This window comes from Adiantum capillus-veneris, chromosome 14, assembly GCF_014529385.1.
Source record: "Adiantum capillus-veneris isolate H3 chromosome 14, ASM1452938v2, whole genome shotgun sequence".
NCBI classification, from domain to species: domain Eukaryota; kingdom Viridiplantae; phylum Streptophyta; class Polypodiopsida; order Polypodiales; family Pteridaceae; genus Adiantum; species Adiantum capillus-veneris.
In genome coordinates this window covers 117,435,339-117,449,219 of record NC_140944.1, presented here as the reverse complement: position 1 = coordinate 117,449,219, position 13,881 = coordinate 117,435,339, and the positions used below count along the sequence as shown (strand labels likewise).

Here is a 13,881-nt window from a genome sequence, read left to right as displayed (position 1 = left end):
AGAGAGAGAGAGAGAGTTTTCCTAAGTGTACAAGAGTATGTGAAGATGCTAAATTTAACATTCTATTACCTTTGGTCTCCTGCTTCACAAGTTTCACAATGTCGATCGTAGTTCGTCACTTCGTCGCCTCGCGTGAGCCTCCTCTAACTCCACGAGTGAGTGAGTGCGAGTATGTGCGTGTATGCGCACAAATGCACGAGTGAATTTCAGTAGAGTCTCCTCCTCCTAAAGAGCTCTCTGATACAATATGTGTTGTGAGGGGGCTAGGGGTCTTTATATAGGCTAGGGGAGGTTCCATGCAGACTGGAGTGAACTCCAGGTGGTGGAAGGCAGGTCTACAAGAGGAGGGGGATCTCTCAATTAACTAAATTCACTAGGGCCTTTTATGCATGTCCTGACGCTTGTTATGTGAGTGCCTGGCCCTTTAACCCTTCAATTTTACCATAATAATAAAAATTGTCAGCTTAAATGTGAGCTAAAGTGCACATTTCGTCTCTGTTTTGGACGTTGTCAGGTGCGTTGGAAGGCTCGTCTCGAGGACTACAGTGGCCACACATTGACACACACATCTATTTCTTATAATTGAATCTAAAAATTCACAAAAATGGACACTTTAAGTTCAATAAAATTGCACTGTTTTCAATTTATCAATGGGTACAGTTGTTGCCGAGGTCAAACACATCATAAACGAGGTACTAATCCCTCTAATAAAACGTAGTTTCATTTAGAGGTGTGCTTAATCTAAGCATCATAAATGCCTAAAAGTTGAGCCTTTTGCTTCTGTATCCTATTTTTGTGCATTTCTATGACAACTCACTTCACCTACAAAGTCTCAAAGCTATAAATAATGGAAAGCATGTAGAGTCCCTCTCAAATAATGGTATGCCTAAAACTAGGCTCATTGTAGAATTTCAACTTTAAGCATTCTGGCATAAAGGCTAATTCTTTTGGTATGTATCGTCTTAATTGGATTCATTCTCCAACTTGTGCTTTGTGAGAACACTTGCAAACAAAAGGGGCTATGCGTTAAAAATAGCGCCAAATTTTTTTCGTTCATGCTAAAAGTACTTGAGAATTTTCGATAAATTATCTAAAATTCTTGAAAAAAATCTTGCATAGTAACGAAGGATTAGTGAATAATTATACATGAATGCACTAGTTTGAACATCAATCCTTTCTTTCTCTTCCCTTTCTTAACAATTTCCACCAAAGTGGCAAAGGTTTATAAGAAGGATCTATTCTTGAGAGGGAAGGTTTTGAAAAGCCAAGAGCTGCTTATTGCAACACAAATTGTTAGATTATGCTACTTCAAATAGGTATGGAAAGATAAGAACGGTTACCTATACAAAACCATGGAAACAACCAGGTTCAGAGATAACCCAAGAAAGGCCGGGGGGGGGGGTAATCTTAGCCTTTAAAAAACACAAGAACTATGTTGAATGGAACAGATTAATTAACACCGCTTTAACTCACTCTCATATATAAGAACCCGGCGTTGTCCATGGGGTGGCTCCTTTATTGGCCACTATATCAGTGACATCTAAGAGTTGTCATGGCTCGGCATGAGCATGGCACAAATGTATATTGTTGTGGTAGTCAATATAATTCACTCACCATTGTGAGTTTTGCAAAATAATTAAAATAAAAATAAAAAAAATAAAAAAAATTATTTTAAATAAAATAATTAAAATAATTGTTGTGGTAGTCAATATAATTCACTCACCATTGTGAGTTTTGCAAAATAATTAAATAAAAATAAAAAAATTCCACCAAAGTGGCAAAAAGAATCCTATAGAGCTTCCTTGTTGGGTTTGGACCCGCATGCCCATGCTTTACTAGTGTTTGTGTAGTGTGTTTGAAATAGAACAATCGCTCTAGACCAAAGAGTGTTGTGCGTTTCGACGAAAGGGTAGTCACGTTTGTGACTTTTACCCTTCCGCCTACTACCGCTGTGTGCACGATTGGCTACGTGTCTCACCAATTCTGAGGTATCCAGCGAATTGAACCCAGCACCTTTGTGTAGTGTGTTTGAAATAGAACAATGCCCATGCTTTACTAGTGTTTGGTACTTTTCTCTTCAAATGTTAATCACCAAACGGAAAAAGATCAATCTCTGTTCTTCTTGAGACCTTTATGGCATATTCTTGAGTCTCATTGCCTCTTTCATGAACAAGAGGTAATGAGGTAAACCATATTCTTGTTCATGAAAGAGGTAAACCCTGTTTTTGCTATCACACTCGATGAATTTATTCGGCACCTCTCTTTTTGGCCCGCCCAAAGTGCAAGGCCACACTTTTGCTTAGCCTTTTTGGCTTAATTAAAAGTCCAAAATTTCAATTCTACTCCAAGAAATTCTCCTATTGGTAGAGAAATAAAACTGTCAATAGGGCACCCACATCGTGGAGAGGCTTTTTTGCATTGATATGACTCCACAATCATTTTCGGAAGTTATTCTCTCTTTTTCATTCCTCAACAATTGTGATTGTGGACTACGATCATATCAGTCGTTTTGCTCTAACGCTAGATATTGCAAGCAACAAGCAAGAAAATGATATTTTTAACATCATCAAAATATGAGTGCTCCTTTGTAGAAAACTCTATTTAACAATGAAAATACTTGTTGCTATATTTTCATTCTCCTTTCTAACTACTATTATCAGAGCTATAGCTTTGCATTCATATTTTTTCTTGCACATTGCGGTCCCAATGAACATGGTGGCTTATGTCGGTCTTTTCTTAACGAAGACATGTTTGCTCAAGATGCATTGAACGTGTAATCTTAAAGACTTTTGCAGCTTGAATAGGACCATATACCTTGGTTTTTTTTTTTGGTCTATTTTCAAATGCAAATTAATTAAACGTAAAGAAGGGAATCTAACCTTGTTTAGATCCAATAGCAAATTATATATCAAAATTTGAATCCATTTCCATTGTGGGATAAGGATTCCTTTCGAGCTCTTGTAGCTTGTAGGTTAATTGGTCCCTCGGCCCTAGTGACTTCATCTAGAGCCGGTACTATCGTATGTATTTAAAGCCTCAATCTCAAACCAAAATACCAAGAGTTTCTAACCTTGTGCCAGTTACACACAAAATTGCTACAAAAACCACATGGGGAGGTTCCTAGAGTCCCACCGACTTACCTTCTGGATTACGAAGCTTCTATTAATCCCCAATATCGGTCCTATGTTGAAACAACTACTAGATTTTCCATTTTTATTTTGTTGGTAAGATGGTTGATGTGTGTGTGTGTGTGAGAGAGAGAGAGAGAGAGAGGGCTTGTGGTTAGCTCTTAACACACTTAAGTACTGAATAATATAATGCAAAGTATCCTGTCATTAATTGAGACTCTTTTACTTCTGCAAGGGGGACGGGAGCTCGTTGCCCGCGCGCGCACTTACAGCTAACTGAATCCTTCTTGCAGGAGCTACGGAAGATGACGGTGACGTATAAGGCAGACGGCACATATGTATAAGACACGGGGACGAGTGTCCGGGCAATCTTTCCTTCAGCGGAGTTGATTATAATGGAGTCAACAGAAATGAAGAGAGCATACTCGGTCTGGAGATTGCTGCGATACTGTGATACAGTTGATGTGCTGCTAATGCTGGTGGGTCTTTTAGGAGCAGTTGGGGACGGTGTATGCGCACCGACCTTGCTCATCATCATCAGTGGCATTGTAGATGAGTTTGGCAAGGGCTCCACATCTCAAAGGTTCATGGCAATAATGAGCAAGGTTACTATTATTCTTTCTCAATGAATTTAAACACATTTTTTGACTGGGTCATGTTTACTCATAAGTTGTTTGTCATTGCCATCGGTAAGCATCGATTAATTTTCTCTTTGGTTCATCTATGCCGGTCGTCCACATTGCAGTCATTTTTAAAATGATGTTGGTGTGCTTCCACCATGTTCCCCACCACCAAGTGTTCAGAATAATGTATATTACCTTTAACATGTTCTTGGAAAGCTTTATCCATTTCACATCTTTCCGAAACTAAAATAAGTCTTAATTTGCAGTATGCTGTGTACATCATCTATGTCGGCTTGGGTGTGGGGCTTGCTAGCTTTTTTGGTAAGGGACCATACAGGTCTTTATTTTGAATAAGTGGTATGTGGGAGTTTCTGTACCATTAGATCTGCTATTTTCGCATGGTGTTCCCTATCCGTGTTTTGATTGGCTTGAATGTGGTTAATGCCAAGTGAATCAGACCTTGTGCAAGTGCTCAAACCAGTTTTCTGGGACTTTTTGGGTATATTTGATTGTAGAGGCTGCGGCATGGATCAAGACAGGAGAAAGGCAGGCCTCTCGCTTGAGATGTTTGTATTTGAAGTCTCTTTTGAGACAAGATGAAAGCTTTTTTGATTTGCAAGGGGCCAATGCTGCCGAGGTAGTCAACAGTGTAGCCACTGACACACTTACTATCCAGGATGTCATTGGGGAGAAGGTAACATTTGGTTGTATGCATGGGTTGTGCCCTTTTATATGCTGTGCCTATTATGATATGGGGTTTTGCCAGTGCTATCTTGCATCATCTAAAACAGCCTTTTAAGGATGATGAGATTCTGCTTCTTATCTTCAACAATGCAGGTTCCCCAGCTTGCAAAGAATTCAGTGACATTTTTTGCGAGTTATCTAGTGGGATTTTGCATGGTTTCAAAGTTAGCTGCAGTAAGCTTTGCATTTATGCCTCTGCTAGTAGTTCCAGGCCTTCTGTACGGGAGGACTCTTGCGGGGCTCGCAAGGAGAATGCATGCAGAGTATGGGAAGGCAGAGGCAGTGGTTGAGCAAGCCATCTCATGTGTCCGCACAGTTTATGCATGTGCAGCTGAGGAAAGGACTCTGCGGGAGTTTTCGCACAAGTTAGAGAATTCTGTTATGATTGGGCTGAAGCAAGGATTAGCCAAAGGCCTAGCTGTTGGGAGTAACGGACTTGTTTTCGCAATTTGGGCTGTTTTGTCCTGGTATGGAAGCCAGCTAGTCATGAATGAAGGCGTACACGGTGGGAAAGTTGTTGCTGCTGGACTTGCAACTATTACAGGAGGCTTGTAAGCTCTATGAAACTCTCAATTTGAATTTGTACATTGTTCACAAACATTTGACATTACAGAAGGTGACCTAATGTTTTTGATGTCACGAATAGGTCAGGGTTGCAAGAGGAGGCAAGCAACTTCACTGTGGAACTCTTTCATTCATAGTGTTGAACTTCTTACCATTGTTTAGGCTTGATTTAGAGTTGAGGCTTGCTCAAATGGAAGTGCTGTTTAATGCTTAGTTGTACCATGCTATGTCCTAAAATATGCATGTGACCATAGCTTCTGTAAGGAGATTGATTGGGGAAATAAGTAGTGGCAGTGACTGTTGGAGGATGTTATGTGATCAAAATTTCACAATCACAATGCAAATTCAGATGTTTTAATTGGAAAATGAGGATTGGGACTTTGGATAAGGGTGTTTTGCACATTCAATGTAGGATATCCACCAAACTGGCATGAAGTACGGGGCTTAATACTTATTCATGTGTTGCAGGGCTCTGGGCACTTGTATACCAATTCTCAAGCAATTACTAGAAGCTTCTAATGCAGGGGAAAGGATTTGTAACCTGATTGAGAGGGTTCCAACGATTGATTCAGCAGATAACAGAGGGCTCTTGATGGAGGCACACAAGGTGAAGGGGGAAATAGAGTTCAAGAATGTGAGCTTTTTCTATCCAGCTAGGCCAGAGACACCGGTTCTTCAGGACTTCACACTACATATTTCTGCTGGAAAGACGACAGCTTTAGTAGGCGTCAGTGGGTCTGGAAAGTCTACTGTCATCTCCCTCCTCCTCCGCTTCTATGATCCATTGTCAGGTTTCATTTCTGTTGATGGCACCCCCATTAAGCTTCTCCAACTTAGGAATTTGAGGGCCCAGATGGGACTTGTGAGCCAGGAGCCTGCTCTGTTTGCCGCCACCATAAAACACAACATTTTATTTGGCAAAGAAGGTGCAAGCATGGAGGACATCATTCAGGCTGCCAAACGAGCCAATGCTCATAATTTCATATCTCAACTGCCCGACGCGTATGAGACACAGGTTAAGTAAGTTCCTTCTTGTGCTCCCTTTATTATCATAAAACAAGAACTAACATTCTCCTCCTTGAGTCATGCATATCCTTTTGGAAGGGATTACAAAGAGATCTTTTTCTCGACTAGCTCACGTGAGGAGGGGGATCGTCGGTATACCTATTTTGAGGAACTATAGCATTGTGATTGCACGCTGTGGTTCAGGGGGCCTACTACTCACAAACCTTCTTAGACTAACTACGTGTGGCACAGATAGTGGTACTTTGTCTTTGAAAAGCCTAATGGAGTAATGTTATCAGTTGACCTTCGTTATTGATCAATGATCTTGGGTAGGCTACTTTCTGATCCTGCTAGGCTTCATTATGGCTGAGTCTGCCCTTGATCTCCGGAGTCATGACAGAAACTCAGTACGCTGAACTTTGTGTTGATGTATAATCATCTGTGTGTGTGCGTGTGGTGTGTGTTGTGTTGGGGAGCATATGTTAGTAGCTAGTTCTACACCTACTATTGGGCATTGACGACGTTAGTGGGGATGTCGTGGTATTTAGTCAATACTATGCATGATGGAGCTGATGGTTATATTGTATTGTGGGTGACTACCATGGGTCTATACCTTTCACTTTCCTTCAGGGTGAATCTGGGTTTATCCTGGATTCATCTAGGTATACTTTCTGATTCTGATGTCCCTTCGGTTCAAGAGATTCCTGAGTAAATCTAGGAGTGTAGTACACCTTAATATAACATACTATTTCATGAAGTTGAGGAACAGGCAGAGTACACTTTTGCCACCATTGTGACTCTCTGAGTTTGTCTGTAAACTTTGAGATTACTGAGAGCACAGCACCTAGGTCCTACTTCAGTTTAATAAACACGCCACAACAGCTGTACAGGTGAGGTGCTAAGCTAAGGAAAATTAGCCTCCCTTCTCAAATTGGGCGCCCCCTCTTGGGGTGAGCGTGGCAAGTGCACCCGGAGCCGCCATGTGTCCAGTTTGCCTCTTTTAAGTTAAATTTGCAAGTTTGGCAAGGCCAAGACCGGTCACATATTGTCAAGTTTGGATCTTTGTCCTTCGTAAGTTTGTGGTAGTATTCATTTTCCTCGTACCCATTGACTTATAAAGTGTAATGAGGGGCTGAAATGACTTTGAACTGAGCGTAGACACCCTTTTACTGCTCAGATTCCAGTGCCGACTGGCCCGACCATCTCGTGGCGACCTGCCCTTCCTGATTGCGGTTGAAACTCTCGGCCGTCGGCCGTTAATACACTGACCACGCAATGTCCGGCCATTGGTGACTTCAAAAAGAGGGTCCCAAAAATCAAATAAAAATCAAGGGAAAGAAACCAACAACTAAGGTTAGTGGTTGCCACAGCCTCGTGTCTCTCTCTCTCTCTCTCTCTCTCTCTCTCTCTCTCGTGCAAGAGGCCAGCAGCCAGCAGCCAACACAAAGGAGTACCCACATTCATACCAAAGGCACCCTAATTGATAGAGCGATTGAGCTTAGGAAATCGAGACGACCACGACCAAGATGCAGAAGCACACTTCACCGGAGGAGACTACAACAAAGGATTAGAAGCATTCTAGCCAGACACCCAGAATGCTCCTAAGAAGTTTATTTAATACTTTGTATTTAGTTTTTCACATTTATTTTCACACTTTCACACTTTTCACACTTAGTACTTTAGTACTAAGGTACCCAGACATTGTAACAGATTCAACACTTTCGTATCAGTTTGGTCTCATAGGTCATTCTGGCCTTTTGAAGACGTTAATATAACATTTCATTTCATTTCATTTCTCTCTCTCTCTCTCTCTCTCTCTCTCTCTCTCTCTCTCTCTCTCTCTCTCTCTCTCGTGCATTCACTCTCTATCACTGCTTCCGCAATGTCTACTTTGACATCAGAGCCGCTTGCAGCAGCGGTCACAGTTCGTGCTCTGGGTTGAACTGATTTAGACACTGAGAGGACAGTATGGCAGCATCCAGGGCAGCTGAGACAGGGCTTATGGATGGAGTTTGGGATTCTTTAGTTTCTGGCAGCCATGCCCTTTCTTTACGGTGGAGCATGATCTTCACTGGCACTACAGGCTTCCTGCTTGACTTTTTCCCCCTCTCATTTCTGAGGTACCCGTTGTATACTTTTTGGCACTCACTTTGGGAGTCTCCCCTCGTACAGTTTGGGCAATGTAAGCCCGTCGGGCATATTTAAAACTATAGAAGGATCTTCTTTGGGTGAATCTGGGCTTATCCTGGATTCATCTAGGTATATTAGAAGGATCTTCTTTGGGCAAAAAAAAGGGGCCTGCTCCATTTTTTGATATTGCTTAAACGTAGTTGCCTGTTATTCAATACACAACTTTCATGGCAGGCCTCAAAAACTCATCTCTTCATTCAACTTCTGATCTTTCCCATAAGGCACTTTCCTTTAAGGGTGAATCTGTCTAGGTATATTAGAAGGATCTTCTTTGGGCAAAAAGAAGGGCCTGCTCCATTTTTTGATACACAACTTTCATGGCAGGCCTCAGAAACTTGTCTCCTCATTCAACTTCTGATCATTCCCATAGCCATTCCTCCTTTGCCTATTCTGCTTGTCATGAGCCTTGAAAGACTTTTTATGCTTCTAAAACCTTACTATTTTTACATGCATTTCTAGACCTAGCTGTTTTTACACCCGCTCCGTGTGACTATGTTGTTCCTTGTGAATTTCTGCTGGCACTGTGATGCACATTCGGCTGTTGCCTGATTGGAAAGGGTGAAGGGACAAAGGGATGAGTTTTTGAAAGTTGGGAGTTGGTGGCATAAAATTATCGTCTGGTTCACTGACTTGTATTTGCTTGCTGAAGATCATTTTTAGGTTGGATTGGTATAGTAATCTGTTCAATGACTTGCATATTCTTAGTGTTTGCTGTAACGAGAAGATTTATAATTTGGTAGGAGCTTGTTGGTAATCTGGATTCTCTCCTGCATGTAGGTAGGAGAGCGAGGAGTTCAGATGTCTGGTGGGCAGAAACAGCGGATTGCGATAGCAAGGGCCATGCTGAAAGACCCCCCGATTTTATTGCTGGATGAGGCTACCAGTGCTTTGGACGCAGAGTCGGAGATAGTTGTGCAGGAGGCACTCGACCAGGCAGTATTTGGGCGCACCACCCTCATCGTCTCCCATCGTCTCTCCACCATTCAAAGTGCCCACATGATTGCTGTTCTTTGCAACGGTAAAATTGCAGAGTTGGGGCAGCATGAGGAGCTGCTTGTAAAGGAGAGTGGTGCCTATGCTGCTCTTGTCCATGCTGCTGCACCTGCCAGTAACGCCACCCCAGATTTAGCAGACAAGAGTTTCCTCATTCAAGCACATGTATTGCGCAACCACATGGGCACTGATCATCTTTCCGAGGAGCGGTTTCCTTCAAACAAGTTGAGCACATCTTCGCCCACTAGCTCATCAACACATCCTTTTGTGCGACTTGTAGGTCTCAGTAAGCCTGAATGGTTGCACACTGTTAAGGGCACTATTGGGGCATCCATGTTTGGCATCATACAAACCCTTTATGCTTTCACTTTAGGCAGTGCCATCTCTTCCTTCTACATGACGTCTCGTGAAGAGCAGCACCGCAGCATAAGGAACAATTGTTTGAGCTTCATCACTTTGGCAATTGGCTCTTTGTTAGCAAGTGTCTTGCAGCACTCTAGTTTTTCCACAGTGGGGGAAATATTGACGAAGCGGGTGAGAGAGAGGATGCTTGCCAATATTTTGAGGTTTGAAGTGGGCTGGTTTGACAGGGTGGAAAACAGCAGTGGTGCAATTTGTAGCCGGCTGGCATCAGAGGCAAACTTAGTAAGAGCTTTAGTGGGTGATTGTTGGTCTCTCGTCATCTCAATGTTTGTGGCCACGTTGGCAGCTGCAACGCTTGGCTTGCTCATCTCATGGCGCCTTGCTAGTGCAATATTGGCGGTACAGCCTCTTGCTGTTGTTTGCTATTACACTCGCCGTGTGCTCATCAGAAACATCTCCAACCAGGCACTCAGCATGCAACAGCAATCAAGCCCTTTAGCAGCTGAAGCAGTAGCTCACCATCGAATAATAGCAGCCTTCTCTTCACAAGATACCATTCTTCGCCTCTTCATTACCCTCCAAGGTAAAAAACATTTTTGTTTGGTCTGATCTTGTGAATATATTTTTAGAAAAAAAGGGAGATTGCAGTTCCAATCAATGATGCTAATAGAGTTTTCGAACTCAACGAGGAATTCCTAGCAGGCGCGAGTCATCAGCTTGCATTGACCACATCCCTGCCCTCTGTACACACTGCCAGCCGCTGATTGAATGGTCCGGTGAAGTTTTCGGATCACGACAAAGAACCGCCAAGACGTCGTTGAGAAGTTTGTTATGCCTTATCATTTAGAGGAAGGAGAATTCATAACAAGGTTTGCATAGGTGAACTGTTAGAAGCACCATTGACACACATTCAATAGAACAACGTGAACCATGTCGTACCGTGAGGATGTGGCTGCCCTTACCTCGCCCCGTGCCGGAGGCAAGGAGACAATGGGCGAGGCAAGCCGGGGCCATCCGTTGGCTCTGCGGCAGGGTGTGGTGGAGAGACTCTTTACCCTCACGCCGGCGGCCCCTGTGTTCATGCCGCAAGGCACGCGGCCATTGGATAAACCTTTCTACCCCTCTTTTCTCCGCGGGGAGGGGGGCCAAGGGGATGAGCACAGCTGAACGAAATCTTGGACTGAGGTGGCTTCCTCTGGGGGCTGCATTCACTGTAAGCAAAGGACTTTCAACAACAGATCTTGGCTCTTGCAACTGTGAAGAACACAAAATGCTATATTGTGACTCGTAGAATTCCGCGAATCATTGGGATTCTGAAATGAAGGGACCCATTTACAAACCAAGAATCAAAGAGATATCAAGCATTCATATTCAAAGGTAGGTCTATAAGTATCAACAAGGTGAAGACACATGTTCGCAGTCTGAAGTCACATGATACTCAAATGAAGTAAAGGGATCCATTTACTTACTAGGAAATAAAGAAGATTTCAAGGCTTCACATGCAAATGTTGGTCTATTAAGTATCAGAGATGATTAAATATTGAAACGTATGCCTAAGTCATGATTGACTCAGTGTAGCATTTTTTGTCGATGCTGACATTTGGGACTGATTGAAGGTGAGGCTGGAAGCGCAGTGTGGCGGCAGGCGTTGGTGGGAGGAGTGGGAATGGGTGGCTCGCTGCTGGTGACGCATCTCATGCTGGCTCTTACCTACTGGTATGGGGCACGCCTACACAACCAGGGCTGCCTCACTCTGGCTGCCATGTTCAAAACCCTCTTCATCCTCTTCGGCACTGGCCGTGTCATCGCCGACGCAGCAAGCCACATCACATCCGACATTGCCAAGTCAGCAGCAGCTCTTGCCTCCATCTTTGCCACGTTGGACCGCACCACCCTCATCAACCCGGACGACCTGCACGTCCACCCAGTACCGCTGCACCACCTGGCCGGTAACATGGAGCTCTGCCATGTCACCTTCGCCTACCCTGCCCGGCCTCAAGTGCTTGTGCTTTCTGACCTCTGCCTCCAGGTGCATGCAGGCCAGAGTCTGGCTCTGGTGGGGCCCAGCGGCTCTGGCAAATCGACTGTCCTGGGGCTCATCCTACGGTTTTACGACCCGCTCAAGGGGACTGTGAGGATCGATGGCAGGGATTTGCGAGAGCTGCACCTGCGCAGGCTGAGGGAGCACATTGGGCTTGTGAGCCAGGAGCCGTCGCTGATTGGTGGGTCAGTGCGCTACAACATAGCATATGGGAATGAGCAGGCATCCGAAGAGGAGGTGGTGGAGGCTGCCAGAGCTGCCAATGTCCACGACTTCATCTGGTAATCTCTCTCTCTCTCTCTCTCTCTTTCTTATTCTACTACTCTCTCGAGAAACAGATCTTGAGTTCAAGACTCTTCGGTCTTTCGGGATTGTAGCTACAACCTTGAAGCTTCTCTTCTTCTTCTTCTTCTTGTTCTCTCTCTCTCTCTCTTTGCTCTCTTGGGTTGAACTATGTAGACTTCTGCACCTTGTAGTGTTGACTTGAGGATCCAAAAACAAATCATTTCTCATGCACACCTAAAATTATTTTGTGCACCCTTGTGAACAAGTGACATACATATATGATATATATGGCAAGTCTCAAAATGTAACCTCTTGCAAATCTCAAAACATGTGTAGTTCCTTGGAAAACGGTTATGATACATATGTGGGGGAGCGAGGAGCACAATTGTCCGGTGGGCAAAAGCAAAGGATAGCCATAGCAAGAGCCATTGTGAAAAGACCAGCAATCCTCTTGTTGGATGAGGCCACGAGTGCCTTGGATATGCAGTCAGAAAAATTGGTACAAGAAGCCATGGAAAGAGTGATGGTCACTTGCACAACAATAGTGGTGGCACACCGCCTTTCCACTATTCGCATGTGCAATAGTATTTGCGTCCTTGAAAATGGTTCTGTTGTGGAGTCTGGTTCACATGCTCAACTCTTGGCTAAAGGCTCCATGGGGGCCTACTTCAAACTTCTTCGCCGTCAACATCATTCCCTTTGATAATACTTCAAAAGAGAAGTCAGCTTCTACTACTACTTTGCTTTTGCAGGCAATCCATAAAATTGTAAGCAGGGAAAGGAAGATCTAAGTAGTTCAAGCCATAGAGAGTATAAGAGATTAATCCACATAAATTGATCTGAAGCAAAGTAAGTGACTACCTAGCTTATCTATGAATTCTGAAATTTGGCCACCCAATACAACTTATGTTTTGAACAAATCTAAATTGAGGATAATGCTAGTCCACTACATACAGACTATCCAACTATAATTGGAGGTATTGGAACACTTTCCTCAATTTTCTCCATTTTACATCCATGTATCAGAGACATCAAGACTTTCAAAAGTATGATGCGGCTTAATGATAAGTACTACGCCCGGTTGCCTCTCTCTCTTTCTCTCTCCTTTATCACATGCACATGGGCTTTTTTTAGTTTTGGAGTTTAACCTTCATGTCGCAGATTTTGACAGTGTAAAGGGCTCCCCCTTCCGTCATATTATGTTAGTTTAGATGTTGATTACTTTTTTTTCCACCCAATTTCACCTCAACTTGTTAACTTTTGTATATGCTTATACTTTCCACAATAGCCATATAATTTTTTGCGTTGCATGGAGCAAATAATTCAATAGATAATTCATTCCATCGAATGAGTAACTCTCTTTTCAAATATTTAGCATTTCCACTTCCACGTCGTAATGATGATTCACTCCTTAGATAATGGTTGCTTATGCTCTCTTATTGCTACACATTGAACATCTTATGACATCCACAAGCACCAACAAAAACATGCAAAAAAGAAAAGATATTATGCAAGGAAGCATCAAAACTATTGTTAGCTTTAGAAGTCTCCCCCATAGACCCTCTAAAAAGGTTTGTGGAGGAGTGAACTCAAGCGATATCTAACAATTGATATGCTGTTAGATATGCTTGTAGCATCTCTCTCTCTCTCTCTCTCTCTCTCTCTCTCTCTCTCTCTCTCTCAGACACACACACACACACACACACACACACACACACACACACACACAAAAAAAACAAATTTACCAAAAAAGTTCGTAAAACTCGAAAAATTTTCATACGAGAGATTTTGTAGGTCCTCACCCTCATATTTAAAATTTAAAGGTAAATCTTAAAATCATATTTAAAATTTAAAGGTAGATCTCAGAATTTGTTGGTGGGGTTACAATAAACTTGGTTTTTTTCAAGCGATAAATCCTTCTGATTATGAAGTGCCATGATGTACA

General features: G+C 43.0%; 1 protein-coding gene across 3 annotated transcripts; it reads left to right on the top strand.

Annotated features, from left to right (window-relative positions):
* The first annotated feature begins 3,060 nt into the window (after positions 1-3,060).
* LOC147443007 (ABC transporter B family member 15-like) lies at positions 3,061-13,026 on the top strand. 3 transcript variants are annotated; one of them, XM_086528960.1, is made up of 9 exons: positions 3,061-3,224; positions 3,422-3,733; positions 4,018-4,072; positions 4,267-4,445; positions 4,589-5,046; positions 5,528-6,074; positions 9,032-10,193; positions 11,227-11,932; positions 12,273-13,026. In XM_086528960.1, exons 2-9 carry the CDS (start codon positions 3,524-3,526, stop codon positions 12,637-12,639), a joined length of 3,684 nt encoding a protein of 1,227 aa, XP_086385086.1. In that variant the 5' UTR covers positions 3,061-3,224; positions 3,422-3,523; the 3' UTR covers positions 12,640-13,026. The 3 variants fall into 3 exon arrangements, with proteins under 3 accessions (XP_086385086.1, XP_086385088.1, XP_086385087.1); XM_086528961.1 differs by lacking the exon at positions 3,061-3,224 and adding an exon at positions 3,874-3,937 and having other exon boundaries at positions 3,633-3,733; positions 4,018-4,445; XM_086528962.1 differs by lacking the exons at positions 3,061-3,224; positions 4,018-4,072 and having other exon boundaries at positions 3,594-3,733.
* Positions 13,027-13,881: the final 855 nt, after the last annotated feature.

Bases quoted from the DNA above. Each gene is read 5' to 3' on its own strand.
- LOC147443007 (XM_086528960.1), top strand. From the start codon at position 3,524: ATGGAGTCAACAGAAATGAAGAGAGCATACTCGGTCTGGAGATTGCTG. The intron at 3,734-4,017 runs GTTACTATTATT...CTTAATTTGCAG, and splicing joins TCATGGCAATAATGAGCAAG to TATGCTGTGTACATCATCTA. The intron at 10,194-11,226 runs GTAAAAAACATT...GACTGATTGAAG, and splicing joins CCTCTTCATTACCCTCCAAG to GTGAGGCTGGAAGCGCAGTG.